The sequence below is a fragment of the Nerophis ophidion genome, linkage group LG26, assembly GCF_033978795.1.
Source record: "Nerophis ophidion isolate RoL-2023_Sa linkage group LG26, RoL_Noph_v1.0, whole genome shotgun sequence".
NCBI lineage: Eukaryota > Metazoa > Chordata > Actinopteri > Syngnathiformes > Syngnathidae > Nerophis > Nerophis ophidion.
The window spans coordinates 25,443,895-25,466,404 of record NC_084636.1 but is presented as its reverse complement, the minus strand read 5'-3'; the positions used below and the strand labels follow the sequence as shown (position 1 = coordinate 25,466,404).

The following is a 22,510-nucleotide window of genomic DNA, read 5'->3' as shown; positions in this document are numbered from 1 at the left end:
ATATGAGTTGGGAAAATGTGTTAGATGTAAATATAAGCAGAATACAATGATTTGCAAATCATTTTCAACCCATACTCAGTTGAATATGCTACAAAGAAAACATATTTGATGTTCAAACTGATTAACATTTTATTTTTTTTGCAAACAATCATTAACTTTAGAATTTGATGCCAGCAACACGTGGCAAAGAAGTTTGGAAAGGTGACAAATACTGATAAAGTTGAGGAATGCTCATCAGACACTTATTTGGAACACCCCACAGGTGTGCAGGCTAATTGAGAACAGGTGGGTGCCATGATTGGGTATAAAAACAGCTTCTCAAAAAATCCAAAGTCTTTCATAAGAAAGGATGGGGCGAGGTACGCCCCTTTGTCCACAATTGCGTGAGCAAATAGTCAAACAGTTTAAGAACAACGTTTCTCAAAGTGCAATTGCAAGAGATTTTGTGATTTCAACATCTACGGCCCATAATATCATCAAAAGGTTCAGAGAATCTGGAGAAATCCCTTCACGTAAGCGGCGTGGCCGGAAACCAACATTGAATGACCGTGACCTTCGATCCCTCAGACGACACTGTATCAAAAACCGACATCAATCTCAAAAGGATATCAGGCTCAGGAACACTTCAGAAAACCACTGTCACTAAATACAGTTTGTCGCTATATCTGTTAGTGCAAGTTAAAGTTCAACTATGCAAAGCGAAAGCCATTTATCAACAACATCCAGAAACGCCGCTGGCTTCTCTGGGCCCGAGATCCCAACTCATATGGAAACGGAGTTTGTAACACAGTAGTAACGAAAAATCAGAAGTCTGTCCCCCACCTGAGGAAATACAAAAAACAGAAATCACACAGGGTTCAGGGCAAAGGTCAGAGTAAGTGAGCTCAGGCTGGATTGTACGGCAGGCAACTGGCTGGGTGGAGATCCAGGGTTTAAGTCAGGTGGTTGATTAGAAGCAGGTGGGCTTGGATGACTGGTAGCACACCTGCAACTGATGACGAGGTAGGGAATTTAGAGACACAAGAGGAGAAAAAAAAAGGCAGGAGAACTGCCCTCATGACGCATGAGTTTTTTTACTTTTTTTCTTGTGGACTTTTTGTTCCTGCACTGCAACCACGTCATGTGCCCATTGTGGCTTGAATAAAGTCCTTTCCTATTCTAAAATGCTACAGGACATCCACCCCTAATCTGTATTCCAGACCGCTATTGTACAAAAACAAAATATTTTTGTGCCAATGCTGACAGACAAATGTGCGTACTAATGCTGCATGAACTTAAAAAATGTGTGAATGTTGAAAGACGGCCACAACAAATATGAAGAGTAAAAAAATAAATAAATAAGTAGCTGTTTGACGAAAGATCAAGCATGTGTTAATGCTCAGAGTTAAGCATTTACAAAACCCCAAACCAGAGAAGTTGGCACGTTGTGTAATGAATAAAATAAAAACAGAATGCAATGATTTGCAAATCCTTTTCAGCTTATATTCAATTGAATAGACTGCAAATACAGGATATTTAATGTTCGAACTTTAATGGCAGCAACAAATTGCAAAAAAGTTGGCACAGGGGCATTTTCACCACTGTCTTACATGGCCTTTCCTTTTAACAACACTCAGTAAACCTTTGAGAACTGAAGAAACCAATTTTTGAAGCTTTATAGGTGGAATTATTTCCCATTCTTGCTTGATGTGCAGCTTAAGTTGTTCAAAAGTCTGAGTTCTATGTTGTCATATTTTAGGATTCATATTTTGTCCCCACATTTTCAATGGGAGACAGGTCTGGACTACAGGCAGGCCAATCTAGTACCTGCACTCTTTTACTATGAAGCCACGCTGTTGTAACACGTGGCTTGGCATTGTCTTGCTGAAATAAGCAGGGGCGTCCATGATAACATTGCTTGGATGGCAGCATATGTTACTCCAAAACCTGTATGTACCTTTCAGAACTAGTACACCCCCATACCATCACAGATGCTGGCTTTTGAACTTTGCACCTATAACAGTCCGGATGGTTCTTTTCCTCTTTGTTCTAGAGGACAATATGGCCACAGTTTCCCAAAAATATTTAAAATGTGTACTTGTCAGACCACAAACCACTTTTCCACTTTGCATCAGTCCATCTTCAATGAGCTCGGGCCCAGAGAAGCCGGCAGCGTTTCTGGGTGTTGTTGATAAATGGCTTTTGCTTTGCATAGTAGAGTTTTAACTTGCACTTACAAATGTAGTGACGAACTGTACTTACTGAAAGGTGTTTTCTGAAGTGTTCCTGAGCCCATGGGGTGATATCCTTTACACACTGATGTCGCTTTTTGATGTAGTACCACCTGAGGGATTAAAGGTCCGTAATATCATCGCTTACATGCAGTGATTTCTCCAGATCGTCTGAACCTTTTGATGATATTACAAACCGTAGATGGTGAAATCCCTAAATTCTTTGCAATAGCTCATTGAGAAATGTTGTTTCTAAACCTTTCCACAATTTGCTCAGTATTTGTTCACAAAGTGCTGACCATCGCCCCATCCTTGTTTGTGAATGACTGAGCATTTCATGGAAGCTGCTTTTATACCCAATCACGTCACCCAACTGTTCCCAATCCGCCTGTTCACCAGTGGGGTGTTCCAAATAAGTGTTTGATGAGCATTACTCAACTCTCTCAGTTTTTTTTTTTTTTTTTAATGTTGCAGGCATCAAATTCCAAATGAGCTAATATTTGCAGAAAATAACAAAGTTTTCCAGTTCAAAAGTTAAGTATCTTGTCTTTGCAGTCCATTCAGTTGAATATAGGTTAAAAACGTTTTACAAATCATTGTATTCTGTTTTTATTTACGATTTACACAAGGTGCCAACTTCACGGGGTTCGGGGGTTTGTATTATGTTGCATAAAAAAATAACTATTTAAAAAAAAGAAAATGCTGAAAGATGGTCACTCCAAAAAACAAACATAAACAAATATATACATCACGTATTGTGCTTAAACTAAATGTAATTGTGCCAATGCTGAGAGACAAACATTCCTACTAATGTGTGAATGCACAGAGACAAGCTTTATTAGTTATATATTTGTTCATAGATAATGGGGAAGAAAAGTAAATGTGGAGAGACGATAACAATAATCAAATACATAAAAAATAAATGGGCTTCACGGTGGCAGAGGGGTTAGTGCGTCTGCCTCACAATACAAAGTTCCTGCAGTCCTGGGTTCAAATCCAGGCTCGGGATCTTCCTGTGTGGAGTTTGCATGTTCTCCCCGTGAATGCGTGGGTTCCCTCCGGGTACTCCGGCTTCCTCCCACCTCCAAAGACATGCACCTGGGGATAGGTTGATTGGCAACACTTAATTGGCCCTAGTGTGTGAATGTGAGAGTGAATGTTGTCTGTCTATCTGTGTTGGCCCTGCGATGAGGTGGCGACTTGTCCAGGGTGTACCCCGCCTTCCGCCCGGTTGTAGCTGAGATAGGCGCCAGCGCCCACTCACGACCCCAAAAGGGAATAAGCGGTAGAAAATGGATGGATGGATGGTAACAATTTAACATGGGGGAACACAGATTAACTATTAATTAGTTGCTTATTAACATGCAAATTAATAACATATTTGCTCCTAATCAGTAATTAATGCCTTATTCTGCATGGCCGTATTAAACAACCAGTAAGCCATTAATTAAGAGTCTTCCCTCAATAACCTCAGAATTATTGCTTAATAGTAACCCTAACCCTTATTTGTTCCCCTAGTGTCCAAATAACCCTAAATTAAGTCTGTGTTACTTTAATAAGCAAGTAATAAATGGTGAATATGTTCCCCATACTAAAGTGTTACCAAAAATACACATTTTGCTGTTTGGCATGACTGCTGAGAGACAAACATTCTACTAATAACAATTGATGTAAACAATAGCAACTTTTTCTGTAAGAAAATCGTGTCCATTAGAGCAGGGGTCGGCAACCCGCGGCTCTTTAGCGCCGCCTAGTAGCTCTCTGGAGCTTTTTCAAAAATATATGAAAAATGGAAATGATGAGGGGGAAAAAATATATATATTTTTTTAATAACGGTTTCTTTAGGAGGATAAACATGACACAAATCTCCCTAATTGCTATAAAGCACACTGTTTATATTAAACATGCTTCACTGATTCGAGTATTTGGCGAGCGCCGTTTTGTCCTACTAATTTTGGCGGTCCTTGAACGCACCGTGATTTGTTTACATGTGTAACGTTCTCCGACTCTCTAAAACAGGGGTGCCCACACTTTTTCTGCAGGCGAGCTACTTTTCAATTGACCAACTCGAGGGGATCTACCTCATTTATATATATCATTTATATTTATTTATTTATGAAAGAGACATTTTTGTAAACAAGTTAAATGTGTTTAATGATAATACAAGCATGTGTAACACATATAGATGTCTTTCTTTCACAAAGACAAGAATATAAGTTGGTGTATTACCTGATTCTGATGACTTGCATTGATTGGAATCAGACAGTAATGATGATAATGCCCACATTTTCAAATGGAGGAGAAAAAAAGTTGTCCTTTCTGTACAATACCACATGAAAGTGGTTGGTTTTTGGCATCTAATTCATCCAGCTTCCATACACTTTATAAGAAAAACATTGGCGGCAAATTCCATAGCTTGCTTGATTGACATTCACGGCACCCGAGGGTCTTGTGAGATGACGCTGGCTGCTGCCAGTTCATTATTATGAAAAAATGACAGAGAGGAAGGCGAGAAACACTTTTTATTTCAACAGACTTTCGCGCCGTCCCTTCCGTCAAAACTCTAAAGGCCGACTGCACATTTCCTATCTTCACAATAAAAGCCCTGCTTCATGCTGCCTGCGCTAACAAAATAAGAGTCTCGGAAAGCACATCACTTGTGCACGCCAGCTTTCCGAGACTGTATTTAGTTAGCGCAGGCAGCATGAAGCAGGGCTTTTATTGTGAAGATAGGAAATGTGCAGTCGGCCTTTGGAGTTTTGACGGAAGGTACGGCGTGAGAGTCTGTTGAAATAAAAAGTGTTTCTCGCCTTCCTCTCGGTCATATTTTAATAATAATGATCTTGCAGCAGCCAGCGTCATCTCACAAGACCCTCTGGTACCGTGAATGTCATTTAAGTGATGTCTTGGTGAAGATTGATCATCACTAATTTTTAGGTCTATTTTTTTTAAAAGCCTGGCTCGAGATCAACTGACACACCCCCCGCGGTCGACTGGTAGCTCGCGATCGACGTAATGGGCACTCCTGCTCTAAGAGGTGTTTTATGCCACTTCTTTTTCTGTCTCATTTTGTCCACCAAACTTATAACGTGAGTTTTGTTGATGTTATCGACTTATGTGGAGTGTGCTAATCAGACATATTTGGTCACTGCATGACTGCAAGCTAATCGATTCTAAACATGCTAATTAGGCTAGCTGTATGTACACATTGCATCATTATGCCTCATTTGTAGGTATATTTGAGCTCATTTAGTTTCCTTTAAGTCCTCATAAAACTACACTGTCTGTATGTAATACTGATTTTAATGTTTTGCGGCTCCAGACGGATTTGTTTTTGTATTTTTTGGTCCAATATGGCTCTTTTAACATTTTGGGTTGCCGACCCCCGCATTAGAGGGATTTCAATGACATTTGTGATGTTTCATCCATGTTTTGTTTTTAAAGGCCTACTGAAACCCACTACTACCCACCACTCAGTCTGATAGTTTATATATCAATGATGAAATATCAAAATTGCAACACATGCCAATACGGCCAGTTTTTACGGGAGTTTTTTCTTGAATACGTCGTGTAATGATGACGTGTACGCTTGACGTCACAGGCTGTTAGAGAATATGAGCGCTGCACACACACACAGCTAAAAGTCGTCTGCTTTAACCGCATAATTACACAGTATTTTGGAGATCTGTGTTGCTGAATATTTTGCAATTTGGTAAATTAATATTGGAGAAGTCAAAGTAGAAAGCTTTAGCCTTTAGCCACGGTGATTCCTTGTTTAAAATTCACAGAGGTAAAACTTTACTATGGATCACAGCAAACATGGATCCCAACCGAATGTCAACCAGCAGGTTTCAGTGAGAAAATTGTGGTAAAAAGTCGCTTCTTACCGGATATCAGCTGAGCTTGTGCCGCCCATACAGCTGCCGTCGACTTCCCTGAGACACTGCGCGTCAACACACCCGTGGACACACCCCTCCGACTATCAGGTACTGTTAAACTCACTAAAACACTAGCAACACAATAGAAAGATAAGGGATTTCCCATAAATATCTTCGTAAATGTCTCTAAAAACATCAGAATTTGTCCCAATGCAATCGCGTTTTTTTTTTTTTACTTGTTTTTTTTTTCATTTTGTTTTTTTTTCTAGTCCGTCGCTATCAATATCCTCAAACACAAATCTTTCATCCTCGCTCAAATTAATGGGGAAATTGTCGTTTTCTCTGTCCGAATAGCTCTTTTTGTTGGAGGCTCCCATTAAAAACAATGTGAATATGTGAGGAGCCGTCAACATGTGACATCATCGTCTGCGACTCCCGGTAGAGGCAGGGCTTTTCTCTTAGCACCGAAAGTTGCGAACTTTATCGTGGATGTTCTCTACTAAATCCTTTCAGCAAAAATATGGCAATATCGCGAAATGATCAAGTATGACACATAGAATGGACCTGCTATCCCCGTTTAAATAAGAAAATCTCATTTCAGTAGGCCTTTAATACACCAATCAATTTTGGGGGCATGTTTCAGCATTCACACTAAATAGTCTTATAATAAAATATCTTTGATTGATTGAGTGATTGAAACTTTTATTAGTAGATTGCACAGTTCAGTACATATTCCGTACAATTGACCACTATACGTTTTTCAACTTGTTTAAGTCAGGGTCCATGTTAATGAAGCCATGGTAAAATTCATCTATAAACAATCACACCAGTGAGTTTTTCTATCACATTTTTGCCATTTTTTTCCGTTTTTTTTCTACCCATTTGTGTCTCATGTTTTTGCCGTCTGTTTGCAGTTTCATTACGGCACAGTGGAAGGATTTGTGTGTGGGAGACATTGTGCGCATCCACAAAAACCAAATCATTCCCGTGAGCTGCTCATTCCATAATAATAATTATTTCTAAAAAAAGACAGGACATAAGCACTGTTTGTTTATTATGTTGACTCTCAGGCAGACCTTCTGCTCCTGTGCAGTTCCGAGCATCAGAGTCTGTGTTATGTGGAGACAGCTGACATTGACGGGTAAGATTTGCATGCAAAATGTATTGAAAATAATAATAATGATAATTATATACATTATTTTTACTCACACAGCGAGACAAACCTGAAGTACAGACAAGCTCTGGATGGAACACACCACGTCTTAACCTCTCACCCTGCAGATGGAAGGCTGGCCAACTTCGACGGTAATAGACCATCCCCCCCTTTTATGGTTTAAAAAAAAAAAAAAAGTCATATTTTGAATTCCTAGGTGTCGTTCTCTGTGAGGAGCCCAACGATCGCTTGTACACCTTCAGGGGACAGCTCCACTGGCGGAGGCAATGTCTCCCGCTGGACAACGAGCACATCCTGCTGAGGGGGACGGTGCTGCGGAACACGCTGTACGCTTACGGCTTGGTCATATACACCGGTAAATGTACCCCGATTTCACCTCAAAGGACACAACATTAGGTACACCTCCCGCGGATCCCAGACGAAGGGCAACGCATCCTTAGTTCACCTCCAATCGCCTCAAAGGCAAATTTGAGTTGAATACATTACCCTGCTAATTATGCGGCCGACTGAAATCCGGGTCATCTAAACGTCTCGTACATCGCACACTTCTCCAGTCTTTTAAAGTGATCATTGATCGGATATTACCGCCCTGACCCTGTCACTTCTTCCATAGATGGCTTTTACACCATTTATTGCACACGTTACCTCTCCGTACGAAACCGGTTGTAAAAATGGATTGATTGTTGTGTATGAGTGGCAGGAAGAAAAGCTCACGCTCACTTGGGAGTGAAGTGATTTCACCCACCTGTTGGGTTACATGTATGCATGTTTAGACACAGTAGGAATGGAATTCATATGGCCCCATTGGTCACGGTTTACCTGACACATGAAACGTGACTGTGGAGGGGGGGCGTGGCCTGCTGACCAGCAGCGAAGCGGGGTGTGCCTGGACCGGCTGCGAGATCAGCGACAGGTGCGTAGATGGCCCTCCTGGGCCTGCTTGTCTGATCACCTGTCGCTCTGTTAAAAGGCAGCAGCCGGGGAGGAGAGTGTGGGGATGTTTGTTGGACCGAAGAACCCAGAGGAGGTAAACTTCTATGATGACGTAATTGGGGGAGGTGCACTATCCCCTTTAGCCGCCAGATGACAGTAGAGTGTTGGATATCTTGAAATGTGTTTTGCAGCATTCCCAACTATGACCAGAGTCAGTTGCTATGCAGTGTGGCTCTTTCCATCATTTTCAGTAGACTGTATTGCAAAATGACTACAGAGGAATGGAATTCATACGGCCCTATTCGTCAGGGTTTACCTGACGCACGAAACGTGACGTATTGGGAGTGGTGCACATTCCACTTTAGTCGCCAGATGGCAGTAGAGGGTTGGATATATTACAATGGGTTTTGCGGCATTCCTAACTTTGACCGCAGCGTCGGTTGCTATGTAGTGCGGCGCTTTCCATCATTTTCAATAGACTGTACTGCACAATGTTTACAGTAGGAAGGGAATTCATATGGCCTCATTGGTCACGGTTTACCTGACACATGAAAAGTGACGTAATAGGGGGTGGTCCACTATCCACTTTAGCCGCCAGATGGCAGTAGAGTGTTGGCTATCTTAAAATTGATTTTGTGGTAATTCCAACTCTGACCACAGAGTTGGTTGCTATGTAGAGTGGCGCTTTCCATCATTTTTAGTAGACTGTACTGCACAATGTTTACAGTAGGAAGGGAATTCATATGGCCTCATTGGTCACGGTTTACCTGACACATGAAAAGTGATGTAATAGGGGGTGGTCCACTATCCACTTAAGCCGCCAGATGGCAGTAGAGTGTTGGATATCTTAAAATGGGTTTTGCGGCCTTCCCAACTTTGACCACAGAGTCAGCTGCTATGTAGTGCGGCACTTTCCATCATTATCAGTAGACTGTATTGCAAAATGATTATAGTAGGAATGGAATTCATATTCATGTCAGGGTTTACCTGACACGCGGAACTTGACATAATTGGGAGTGGTCCACTATCCCCTTTAGCCGCCAGATGGCAGTAGTGTGTTGGATATCTTAAAATGGGTTTTGCGGCATTCCCAACTTTGACCACAGAGTCGGTTGCTATGTAGAGTGGTGCTTTCCATCATTTTCAGTAGACTGTATTGCAAAATAATTAACCCCTCCCACCCCATTTCTCTCACGCAAGATCCGCCCAGGAATGGGGTCAAATGAAATCCTTACCTATGAATAAGTACAAAACCCAAAACCAGTGAAGTTGGCCCGTTGTGTAAATTGTACATAAAAACAGAGTGGAATGTTTTGCAAATCCTTTTAAACCTATCTTCAATTGAATAGACTGCAAAGACAAGATACTTAATGTTCGAACTGGTAAACTTTGTTATTGAGAGCAAATATTAGCTCATTTAGAAATTTGATGCCTGCAACATGTTTCAAAAAAGCTGGCACAAGTGGCAAAAAAGACTGAGAAAGTTGAGGAATTCTCATCAAAAACTTATTTACAACATCCCACAGGTGAACATGCTAATTGGGAACAGGTGGGTGCCATGATTGGGTATTAAAGCAGCTTCCATGAAAAGCTCAGTCCTTCACAAACAAGGAAGGGGCGAGGGTCACCACTTTGTGAACAAATGCGAATTGTCCACCAATTTAAGAACAACATTTCTCAATAAGCTATTGCAAGGAATTTAGAGATTTCATCATCTACGGTCGGTCCGTACTATCATCAAAAGGTTCAGAAAATCTGGTCAATTCACTGCACGTAAGCGGGAACGCCCGTGACCTTCGATCCCTCAGGTAGTACTGCATCAAAAAGCAACATCACTGTGTAAAGGATATCACCACATGGGCTCAGGAACACTTCAGAAAATCATTGTCAGTAATTCTAGGTTTGTAGCTACATCTGTAAGAGCAAGTTTAAACTTTAATATGTAAAGCAAAAGCTATTTATCAACAACATCCAGAAACGCCGCTAGATTCGCTAGGCCCGAAATCATCTAAGATGGACTGATGCAAAAAGGAAATGTGTTCTGTGGTCTGACAAATTCACATTTCAAATTGTTTTTGGAAACTGTGGACGTCGTGTCCTCCGGACCAAAGAAAAAAAGAACCATCCGGACTGTTTTTTGGTGCAAATTTCAAAAGCCAGTTTCTGTGATGGTATGGGGGTGTATTAGTGCCAGAGGCATGGGTAGCTTACACATCCGTGAAGGTACCATTAATGCTGAAAGGTACATACAGGTTTTGGAGCAACATATGTTGCCATCCAAGCAACGTTATCATGGACGCCCCTGCTTATTTCAGCAAGACAATGCCATGCCATGTATTACAACAGCATCGTTTCATAGTAAAAGAGTGCGAGTACTAGACTGGCCTGCCTGTAGTCCAGTGTGTGGCACAATATTAAGCAATATTAAGCCTAAAATACCACAACAGAGACCCCGGACTGTTGAACAACTTAAGCTGTACATCAAGCAAGAATGGGAAAGAATTCAACCTGAAAAGCTTCAAAAATTGGTCTCCTCAATTCCCAAACGTTTATTGAGTGTTGTTAAAAGGAAAGACCATGTAACACAGTGGTAAAAATGCCCCTGTGCCAACTTTTTTTGCAATGTGTTGCCATTAAATTAAAAGTTAATGATTATTTGCAAAAAAACAAACAAGTTTCTGAGTTCGAACATTAAATATCTAGTCTTTGCAGTCTATTCAATTGAATATAAGTTGAAAAGGATTTGCAAATCATTGTATTCTGTTTTTATTTACGAATTACACAACATGCCGAACTTCACTGGTTTGGGGTTTTGTATTTTATTGGCTAGCGCTACATCAATATGTTTAATCCGTCCTCTCAGGTACAGACACAAAGATTCTGAGGAACTGCGGAAAACTGCGGAAAAAGGGAACTCGGGTGGAAAAAGTTCTCAACCGAGCGGTGATCGGGGTGAGTATCTTTTACCTGAAGGTAAACAATCGGGGTGGTGGAAAAATCGATTCGAATACGAATCGCGATTCTCACGTTGTGCGATTCAGAATCGATTCTCTTTTTTTTTTTTTTTATCTTTTTTTTTTTTTATCAATCCAACAAAGCAATACACAGCAATACCATAACAATGCAATCCAATTCCAAAACCAAACCTGACCCAGCAACACTCAGAACTGCAATAAACAGAGCAATTGAGAGGAGACACAAACACAACACAGAACAAACCAAAAGTAGTTAAACAAGAATTATTATCAACAACAGTATCAATATTAGTTATAATTTCAGCATAGCAGTGATTAAAAATCCCTCATTGACATTATTATTACACATTTATAAAAATTTAAAAAAAAGAACAATAGTGTCACAGTGGCTTACACTTGGATCACATCTCATAAGCTTGACAACACACTGTGTCCAATGTTTTCACAAAGATAAAATAAGTCTTGTTTTTCGTTTGTTTAATAGTTAAAACAAATTGACATTATTGCAATCAGTTGATAAAACATTGTCCTTTACAATTATAAAACCTTTTTTAAAATAATCTATTACTCTGCTAGCATGTCAGCAGACTGGGGTAGATCCTGCGGAAATCCTATGTATTGAATGAATACAGAATCCTTTTGAATCGGACAAATATCGTTTTAGAATCGAGAATCACATTGAATCAAAAAAATCAATTTATTATTGAATCGTGACCCCAAGAATTGATATTGAATCGAATCGTGGGACACCCAAAGATTCGCAGCCCTAGTAAACAACATTATGAATTATCTATTGAGATACTGTATGTACTGGGGCAGTCAAACGGGTGAAATATTTAATCACGTTTAATCACTTGTTTTACATTAACTCGAAATTAATCGCAGACAAATAGAAGTTTTGTGTCTTTAATGACCTTTTGAAGTTTTGACATGATCAACGTTGGACTCTACTCTATGCAAATGTATTAAACACAATACTTTTTTTAAACAGCGCAACACAAAATGGACACAAACACTCTCTATGTCCCACACTATGGTCGGAGTGGGACTCGTTTTCAGCCCTGGAATTTAATGCCTCACTTTGGATCATTAACTGACCTATTATAATAGGTCTGTCATATAATATAATATATTTGTCATGATCCGTGATCCGGATCATGTTTTGTTTAGTTATGTTCTGTTAGTTTTGGACTCCCTTAGTTCCTGTTTTGTGCACTTTGGGTGTTTGTTTTGGTTTTCATGGGTACTAATTGGTTTCACCTGCCTCTGATTAGTGCTGTGCATGTTCACCTGCTGCTGAGCACTAATCAAAGAGCTATTTATTCATATTGCTCGCCACAGTCGGTGTGGCTTCATTGTTTTGAAGGATGCAACTGTCACTTTGGTATATTCCTGTTCTTGATTCTGAGCTAAGTTGTTACCTTAGCTTCCCGTGCGATCGGCACGTTTCTCCTTTGTTTGATTCTGTCTTTTTGGTACCTCTATGATTAATAAATCATCTCCTACCTCACCCTGCCGCTCGGAGCCGTCCGTTTTGCATTCCGGTAGAACAAACCTCAACACAAAAAAACATGTCCAATTTAGAGAAAATGTGGTTTTCATCACATTGTAAATTTATTTCAACATGAGTTCAAGTGAAAATATTCAACATATCCAAAATAAAAGTTTCCCCAGACTTAACTGATTTTAGCACATTTGGTTGGTAAAGAATATTTTGCCAAGAAATTCAGATTGATTTAATGACGCAATGTGGAGGGAGTTATATCTCACAGTGTTGTCATCCTATTGCGCTTTATATTCTCTATCTACTTGTGTGCACCTATAGGCTGTAAACAATTCAGAATAAAATTAATTAAGTACTTAAAAAATTTGCATGAACTCGTTATTATTGCGTGAACTTGAACGGGCCTCTTATGTTCCAAAATATACCGCATAATCCACATGTGAATAATTTAAATACAGTCTATTATACAGCATTATTCACATGTGAATAATATAATTATAGTCTATTACTCAGCATTATTCACATGTGAATAATATAAATACAGTCTCTTTTACTATATATAGTCTATTTAAAGCAGGGGTGTCCAAAGTGCGGCCCGGGGGTCATTTGCAGCCCGCAGCTAATCGTTTACCGGCCCGCCACACATTCTGCAAAAATTGCAAAATTGATAGTATTGCAAAAATAAATAAAAGCACATTTAAAAAAAGTGGAATGAGGTGAAATCTAATTGGCAATGTTGACACAAAGCTGCTATGCAGGCATTTTTTTTTTTCCTTTTGCCTTTATTTTCCTTTTTTTTCCATTGCTCAAAAAAATAGTAATAAAAAGGACAAAAAAATCTATGTCATAATGAATTATTACTTAAAAATTGTCACTTTAAAATGTTTTATGTGGAAAAAATATGGCGTATGTTGTGTGGTTGCCATATAAAAACATCAAAGTTTTGACAAAAGAGCATAAAACACACAAAATAATAGTTCAAACTTAAAATCGACAGATATATCGGAAGTTTATCTTTAAATTTAAGTGTGCAAAGTAAAAAAAAAAAAAAAACGAATAAAAATGAATCACTTAATTAGTGGGGAACCTTTCGGATCTCAAATATATTTAGTAGGATTTTATTTAACTTTTCACTGTGATTACTCAAAAATATTAAATCATTAAAATCAATGGTGTCCTGCATTATTGATCTTTGAGGGCTTTGATTGCTAAATAAAGGAACTCTCCTGAAGGAATCGATAAATTACTATCTATCCATCTAAATAATATAAAAAAACAAAGTTGTCTTTGACAGAAAAGGCATAAAACCTTATTCGTTTTACTTTATATCAACCTCAAGTTTGATTGATTGATTGACTGATACTTTTATTAGTAGATTGCACAGTTCAGTACATATTCCGTACAATTGACCACTAAATGGTAACACCCGAATACGTTTTTCAACTTCTTTAAGTCGGGGTCCATGTTAATCAATTCATGGTAGTTGATAGAGTTTTACTGTAAGCATTAAAAAAAAATAATAACAATAATAATTTTACTTATTTTTAAAGCATAAGAATTAGCCGAGCGCCAAAACACTCTCACGTTGAGGTACCGCTGTATCTAATAGAATAGGAGGAACAAGCCTTACATGTTTAAAAAAATAATAATAAGAATCATTACGTTTATGACATCTAATGAAGTAGCCACTGTGTTTGGGATTCTCAGATAGTCGTGACCATGCTGCTGACTGCGCTCCTTATGGCCGTGGGGAACGGACTATTCGCCAGCCGGGTCATGACCCACACGGAGGTTCTGTCTTCTCTGGTCATCAACAACGACCCGGCCTACACAGGCTTCCTCACCTTCTGGAGCTACATCATCCTGTTCAGCCCGGCCATGCCTATTGCGCTCTTCTTCACGTCAGTAGTGACTGGTGTGGCGTCGCTTTGGTTTCATCTCGTCAGTGATCGGGTGTGTGTGTGTGTGTGTGTGTGTGTGTGTGTGTGTGCAGGTTTGAGATGATCCACACAATCCACAGCAAGTTCATCGGGTGGGATCTGGAGATGTACTGGGAGAAGACTGACAGCCCAGCACAGGCCCGCAACACCTCCTTGTGTGAGGAGCTGGGCCAGGTGGAATACCTGCTCAGTGACAAGACTGGGACCCTGACCCAAAATCGTCTTCTTTTCAGACAGTGCTGCATAGCTGGCAAGATTTATGGTAATTTCCATTTCCCCTCCTTCATTTCATTTATAATATATCAAGAGTTAATCTCTGAGGACTGCGTGGCATAACGATGCCAGATTTGTTCCTCCGGGGATGCGTCGAGCAAAAACACAGCTTGAGGTAAGAAATAAAGATTGAATACCTCAAAACAGGCTAAAACAAAACACTGGTGCTAAGCAGCAAGGCAAACAAATGGCGCTAGCATGGAAGCTAGGAATACAAACAAATAAACTAAACTTGGCACAAGGGCACAAAAAAGGGAAAACAAACCATTAGCATGAGAGCTAGAATAAACAAAACGCAGCGCGAGAGCTAGCGAGTATGGAAAGCAAGTTTTCGTCAGTTGCATGAAAGCAAACTAAGATTCCAGCCAGAAGAACGAAAAGGGGTGAGCTTAAATAAGGTAGCAATCAATAGTAACAGGTGTGCGGGAAGCGAGAGTAGCAGGTGGAACTAATAAACAACCATGGTGACAAAGCAAACAGGAAATAAGGACGTCAAACAACAGAGTGATACCAAAATGGAACAAAAACAATAATATGGGTATGATCCGGATATCGGCTCATAACAGAATCTGCAAAAATCAGCTGTTCTATAATTGTTTTCATCCCTTTCTGATCGGCATATATCAAAAGTGCAATAAATAAATACGTTTTAGTGCAATATAGAGTACAGGCCAAGAGTTTGGACACACCTATTCTAGGTGAAGTGAATTGTATTTATATAGCGCTTTCCTCGAGTGACTCAAAGCGCTTTAAATGGTGAAACCCAATATTTCAGTTACATTTAAACCAGTGTGGGTGGCACTGGGGGGAGGTGGGTAAAGTGTCTTGCCCAAGGACACAATGGCAGTGACAAGGATGGCAGAAGCGGGGATCGAACCTGGAACCCTCAAGTGTATGGCACCACCAATCGAGCAAAACCCCCTCATTTAATGCGTTTTTTTAATTTATATGACTATTTACATTGTAGATTGTCACTGAAGGCATCAAAACTATGAATGAACACATATGGAGTTATGTACTTAACTGAAAACATCTAGTTTCTTCAAAATAGCCACCCTTTGCTCTGATTACTGCTTTGCACACTCTTGGCATTCTCTCGATGAGCATCAAAGCACACCTGCGAAGGGAAACCCATTTCAGGTGTCTACCTCTTGAAGGTCATTAAGAGAATGCTAAGAGTGTGCAAAAAAGTAATCAGAGCAAATGGAGGCTACTTTGAAGAAACTAGAAAAATAAAACATGGTGTTACGTACGGCGGGGCAGGAGACGACACAACCACAGGGGTAAAGCTCAACAGGTTTATTTGAGCTTGATTATGCGGTGGAGTGTGTATGCTATTATGTGTGTGTGAAGTAGGGCGATGTGAATGATTAAACAATGAAAATGTTACCAGGGGTTTGTTGTATGTACTGTATATGTTGAATCAGAAGTCCAGTGGGGCCAGGCTGGAGGGAAGTCTGTGAAGCATGTGAGAGGTCCAGGGGCTAGAGAGAGGCATCAAGGTCCGTGTCCAAGCAGGGGTCGAGGATCCAGGGAGGCAGTCAAATTCTCGGGGGCTGAGAATTTGCGGGACAAAAGGGGCAAGTGAGGACAAGGGCAGAAGGAGTGTCTCACTGTGAGACAGATCGTTCTAGTACTGGATCTCAGGACACACTGGCTCTTAAGGTGTGTAGTCCCATCTGGAGCAGGTGCATTGATTTCTGATTGCCTGCAGCCGTATAGGGGGTGTGTCGAGCGGTGCCCTCAGCGGCGCTTGCAGAAGAATGAATGGCGGTATGCTCACGTGCTGTAACACATGTTTTCAGTTAGTTCACCGTTGTTTTGTCAAGTACATAACTCCACATGTGTTCTTTCATAGTTGTGCTGTCTTCAGTGACAATCTACAATGTAAATAGTTATGAAAATAAAGAAAACCCATCGAATGAGAAGGTGTGTCCAAATTTAGCCTGTACTGTATATTAATTTTTATCAGTTACATTTTCATATTTGTATTATCTGTGCAGCCATAGGGGAAATTAGCTGTATACATTGTGACTACAACAAATGTTCTATTCTTTATCAATTCAATTCAACTACTCTATTTATCCGTAGAGAATTTGAGGTGTGAAGCAGATTACCAAAGCACAACAACAAACATCCACTACACATTCAGATTAGGCAACACGGCACGGATCTCATAAAAATATCAAATATGCAATATGTCTGTTGGATAGCTAAAATGTCAAGAATGTGAGCCTTTGAATCCTTAATCAATTATACACTGGCGTCCACTGAGTCTACCGAGCTAAAATACTTGGAGTTAATCAATAACGCAATATATATATATATATATGTATATATATATATATATATATATATATATATATATATGTATATTTTATATCTATTCATTAGTAGTATTGGGGTGGTATAGCTCGGTTGGTCAGAGTGGCTGTGCCTGCAACTTGAGGGTTCCAGGTTCGATAAATGTTTCCGCCATCCTAGTCACTGTCAGTGTGTCCTTGAGCAAGACACTTTACCCACATACACCCAGTGCCACCCACACTGGTTTAAATCTAACTTAGATATTGGGTTTCACTATGTAAAAGCGCTTTGAGTCACTAGAGAAAAGCGCTATATAAATACAATTCACTTCACCAGCAATTGTAGTAGAAGTTATTATCGTTACAGTTATATTGTCATTTGTTACGTTTCGTGTTGTTCATGACCGCAGGCTGCAGAGACGGCAGGCGAAGTGCACAATAATGCATTGGGGACGTCCACAAAAAGGATAAACTTTCACAGGAAGTATAGAAAAAGAGGTACAAAGCTCTGTCCATAGGACATGGTGGGCATGAAAAGTGTCCACATTGGCAGCTAGGAACAGCTGTGTACTGGTTGCCAATCAGCATACTTGCCAACGTTGAGAGCTCCGATTTCAGGAGGTGGGGGGTGGTTGGTGGGGGGCGTGGTTGGGGGTGGAGTGGGTGGTGTGGTTGGGGGCTGGGGGCGTGGTTAAGAGGGGAAGAGTATATTTCTATTATTCATATATCATATATATATATATATATTGTATTATTTATTATTAGCATTGTTTATTGTGAGCGAACCGTGGTGCTGAATTCCCCCCAGGGATCAATAAAGTACATTCTATTCTATTCTATGTTTACCGCTAGATTCACCAAGTCAAGTATTTCACATATATATATATATATATATATATATATATATATATATATATATATATATATATATATATAAAATAAATACTTGAACTTACACACACATAACACTCATCTACTTATTGTTGAGTTAAGGGTTGAATTGTCCATCCTTGTTTTTCTAACCATATGCATGTACAGTAGATGGTAGTATTGTCCTGTTTAAGAGTGTCACAACATTGCTGTTAATGGCAGACAAACTGCTAAACGGACAGCTGTTGTTGTGTGTTGTTGCCACGTTGGTAGGACGTTAATGACACTGCCTAACAATAAACCCACATAAAAAAACAAAAACTCGCCCTTGATCATTCTACAGTTATAACATCATTGGGCAGACACGCTCTTTATACACGTCACTCAGGTCCGCATGAAGCTGGAGGGGGCGTGGCCTCCAGCTCCGCCTGAATTTCGGGAGATTTTCGGGAGAAAATTTGTCCCGGGAGGTTTTCGGGAGAGGCGCTGAATTTCGGGAGTCTCCCGGAAAATCCGGGAGGGTTGGCAAGTATGCCAATCAGGGATTGCGGAGGGGACCAGACCTCGGACAGGAGAAAAAGTGACGCAAATCTAAACCCAAATTAGAGCACTGAACAAGAAATAAAACAAAACAACAAAAACTAATAATAATTGTCACAAGAGATCATGATTCATTATTATATGCATTCTATTGGTGAGAACATGTGTGTTTTGTTTATTAATTTATCAATATCTTACCTCTAATAGGTGACGTTTCAATAAGGGCAGAGGACACAAAGGTACCTACAGTCACACCCTTAAGGAGTCAATATGATGCCATCTGCTGTATGTCTGTCATGTCAGTCGTGTTTTTTTTCTGGCATAGCCGATGGACCTCAGATGGAATCCTTTCTCCCGTGGGGGTCTGTTCATGTGGGCTCCCAGCTTGGTGAGGCGTCTCCGAGCACAGCAGTGTGAGACCACAAGACAATTCTTCACGGCATTGACCGTGTGTCACACCGTCATGGCCGAGTGGAAAAAAGGTGAGAGGTTTCTGTCAATGGAACACGGAGCGGCTTTTCTACAATAGTGTGCCGTCAGGGCCAGTAAGGCCTTTTTTTCTGGCCTAACATAACCAGAAATCCTGATCATAATTAAAATAAAAGTACTCTTTAATTTACTTTCCCTAAATATCTACAAGTATTCATATTCCATTCATGTAATAATATGCTCTTTCCAGTGCTGTTGTTTTTAGGTTAGAGTTTGTATCCAATCAGAATTCAGCTTGATATGTTGCCATGCTGTACGAAATCTGCCCGGGGCCTTCAGAATTAACAATGCAGGCATCTATGCACTGTAAGCGAACGGACACATACAGTTGATAGACAGTTGCGATAGCCAATCAGATCACGAGTTGTTGTCAGTAAGGCCTTCTAGCTGGCCTATGGTTGACCGTGACATGTACGCATTCTGTGATTAGATACTCACTAGGACCGTTGAATCGGTGAACACATACAGTTGATAGACAGTTGTGATGGCCAATAAGATCACAAGTTACCTATTCAGTTGCCTAGTGGTTAGGGTGTCCGCCCTGAGATCGGTAGGTCGTGAGTTCAAATCCCTGCCAAGTCATACCAAAGACTATAAAAATGGGACCTATTACCTCCCTGCTTAGCACTCAGCATTAAGGGTTGGTATTGGGGGTTAAATCACCATAAATGATTCCCGGGCGCGGTACGGCTGCTGCCCACTGCTCCCCTCACCTCCCATGGGGTGATCAAGGGTGATGGGTCAAATGCAGAGAATAATTTCGCCACATCTAGTTTGTGTGTGACAATCATTGGTACTTTAACTTTAAGTTGTAGACAGTAGCCTATCTACGTAGCCTGATGTTAACGTGACTGGGACGTTAGGGGACGGCATGGCGGGGTTGGGAGAGTGGCCACGTCAGCAACCTGAGAGTCCCTGATTCAATCCCTACCTTCTACCAACCTCGTCACATCCGTTGTGTCCTTGAGCAAGACATTTCACCCTTGCTCCTGATGGGTCTCGGCTAGGGCCTTGCATGGCAGCTCCCGTCATCAGTGTGTGAAGGTATGTGTGAATGGGTGAATGTGGAAATAGTGTCAAAGTACCGTGAAGGTAGAAAAGCGTTATACAGGTATAACGCATTTACCATTTACCATGACTGTGATTGGATACTCCCTCGTCATTCCAAAGTGAGTATCCAATCTCAAGTTGCAACTTAGCAGGAAGCAGGTAGTGTTGACCCACAAAAAAGGAGAACAGATATATATCAGTCAATCATCACCAATCAAAGTTTACTTATGTAGCCCTAAATCATGAGTGTCTCAAAGGGCTGCACGAACTACAATGACATCCTCGGCTCAGATCCCACATCAGGGCAAGAAAAAACTCAACCCAATGGGATGAGAATGAGAAACCTAGGAGGGGACCGCAGATGTGGGGGCCCACCCCTGGGCGACCGGCGTAGTGAATGCCGACTGGATACAGCATATTTGCAAGCCAATTTTCAAGAAGGATATTTAAAGAGAAACTACATCTTGTGAGATGATGTCGGAGATGAAATGGGGTACAAATATCTTATTTCTTAATGTTTTCACGTTTCATGTTATTTTGGCATTTTAATTTCGACAGTGCTACATAAGATATGTTTAAGTTGCTGATGCGGGTTTATTGATGCGGTTTTGTACACTGGTGAGTTGATTCAATGATTTCTCCAGCAATGGTCATGTTGTGACAAAAATGATGGTATTTTGAGAGGTAATCATTGAAGTCGGACATCACTGAAGGCCTAGGTGGGAAACGCACGACCCGTAACTGCTTTTCTAGGTCGTTTTTTGCCAAGCCTATGTAACGGTACAGCGGGAGAAGGAGACGCCACGGAGACAATGGCGTCGTTAGCTGGCAGCCTGTTTATTGGAATAAACAAAGGTGTGTGAAGTGTGTACATAATCCATATGAATATGATGTGACTATGTGAGGCAAGTATGTGAGGGTTGTTACCAGGGGGTGTTGAAGGGGCGTGTTGAAATCGAGGCGGAAGTCCAGAGACAGGCGGAAGGTCAAGGCCTGGAGCGAGGCATTGTGGTCAGAGGACAGGCGTGAAGTCGAGATCCAGAGAGGCAGCAGAGAGTCCAGAGGGGATCCGGGAAGACGAGACACACTGCTTGACAACGGGGAAGGAAGACTGGATGACGACACAACACAGGACGCAATGAGCATGACGGGGGGAAGAACAAAAATAGCGAGGAAGCACATAGGCAAGGAAATCTGGAGACGTAATAAGGCTTACTGTACGGGTATGAGGAGCTACGTTCTGGCCCGGAACGCAGGTTTGCACTCGCTTAAGAAGCGTGGCGTCTCATCAGCTTCAAGTGTGCAGATTGCAGATTGATTGCAGTCGCCTGCTGCAGCCGGAGTGGCGCGCGCAGATGAATGCGCATTGGAATCCGCCCAAGCCGTGACAGCCTATGCAGTGATCGCTCATCTACTTCCAGGCGCTCCAGTTTACCAAGTGGCATCTCCAGACGAAGAAGCTCTTGTTTGTGCCGCCAGGGAGTTGGGCTGGGTCTTCATGTCCAGGACCAGAGACATCATAGTTGTCTCCGAACTGGGAGTCACCCGTCACTATAAACTGCTGGCGTTGCTTGACTTCACCAGCCAGAGGAGAAGGATGTCCGTGCTGGGTGAGCGCAGCCAGCCATGTTTTATCATATCCACATTGGAGGTGGACCCTCATCCTGGTCCCGTTTCTGTTTGATCCAGTTCAGGAGCCAGGGGGAGCTTTGAAACTTTACTGCAAGGGAGCTGATATAGTGATACTGGAGAGGCTACAAAGGGGCTGTCCACATCAGGAGATGACTGAACAAGCCTTGGAGGTGATCAGGCTTTTCCTACACATTTAACACAACAACATTAGGCAAATAATGAAGGCCACAGTTGTAGCCGAGACCATTAGGTCTGAAAATCAACACATAGGGCTGGCTATATGAATACAAAATACCAGATTAGGCACACCTACACTATAAGCCAAAAGTTTGGACACACTTTCTCCTAAATCAATGCTTTATTTTTATGACTATTCACATTGTACATTGTCACTGAGGGCATCACAACTATGAATGAACACATGTGGAGTTATGTACTTAGCAAAAAAAAGGTGAAATAACTGAAAACGTAACGGCGCAAGAGCTTACCACCGTTCGTTCCTCATGCTTTTCCAGCCCTGCACGGCTGCAGACAATCAGTGATCAACGCACCTGTTCCTGATGAGACTCCACACCATAGGAGCCAGTGTGTTTTATATTCTAGTTTCTTTAAAACAGCCACTCTCTGCTCTGGTTACTTTTTTGCACACTCTTGGCATTCTCTTGATGAGCTTCAAGCACACCTGTGAAGTGAAAACCATTCCAGGTGACTCCCTCTGGAAACTCATCGAGAGAATGCC

General features: G+C 41.1%; 1 protein-coding gene across 1 annotated transcript in view; it reads left to right on the top strand.

Moving 5' to 3' along the window:
- The window catches only part of atp8b3 (ATPase phospholipid transporting 8B3), a 51,997-nt gene that overhangs the window by 15,121 nt on the left and 14,366 nt on the right, over nt 1-22,510 (top strand). The window contains exons 6-16 of the mRNA XM_061887788.1: nt 7,003-7,075; nt 7,159-7,229; nt 7,302-7,393; nt 7,459-7,617; nt 11,059-11,147; nt 14,382-14,575; nt 14,668-14,876; nt 18,808-18,839; nt 18,926-19,082; nt 21,561-21,749; nt 21,829-21,941. Of these exons, the coding sequence (XP_061743772.1) occupies nt 7,003-7,075; nt 7,159-7,229; nt 7,302-7,393; nt 7,459-7,617; nt 11,059-11,147; nt 14,382-14,575; nt 14,668-14,876; nt 18,808-18,839; nt 18,926-19,082; nt 21,561-21,749; nt 21,829-21,941 (1,378 nt within the window). The remainder of the gene's footprint in view (nt 1-7,002; nt 7,076-7,158; nt 7,230-7,301; nt 7,394-7,458; nt 7,618-11,058; nt 11,148-14,381; nt 14,576-14,667; nt 14,877-18,807; nt 18,840-18,925; nt 19,083-21,560; nt 21,750-21,828; nt 21,942-22,510) is intronic.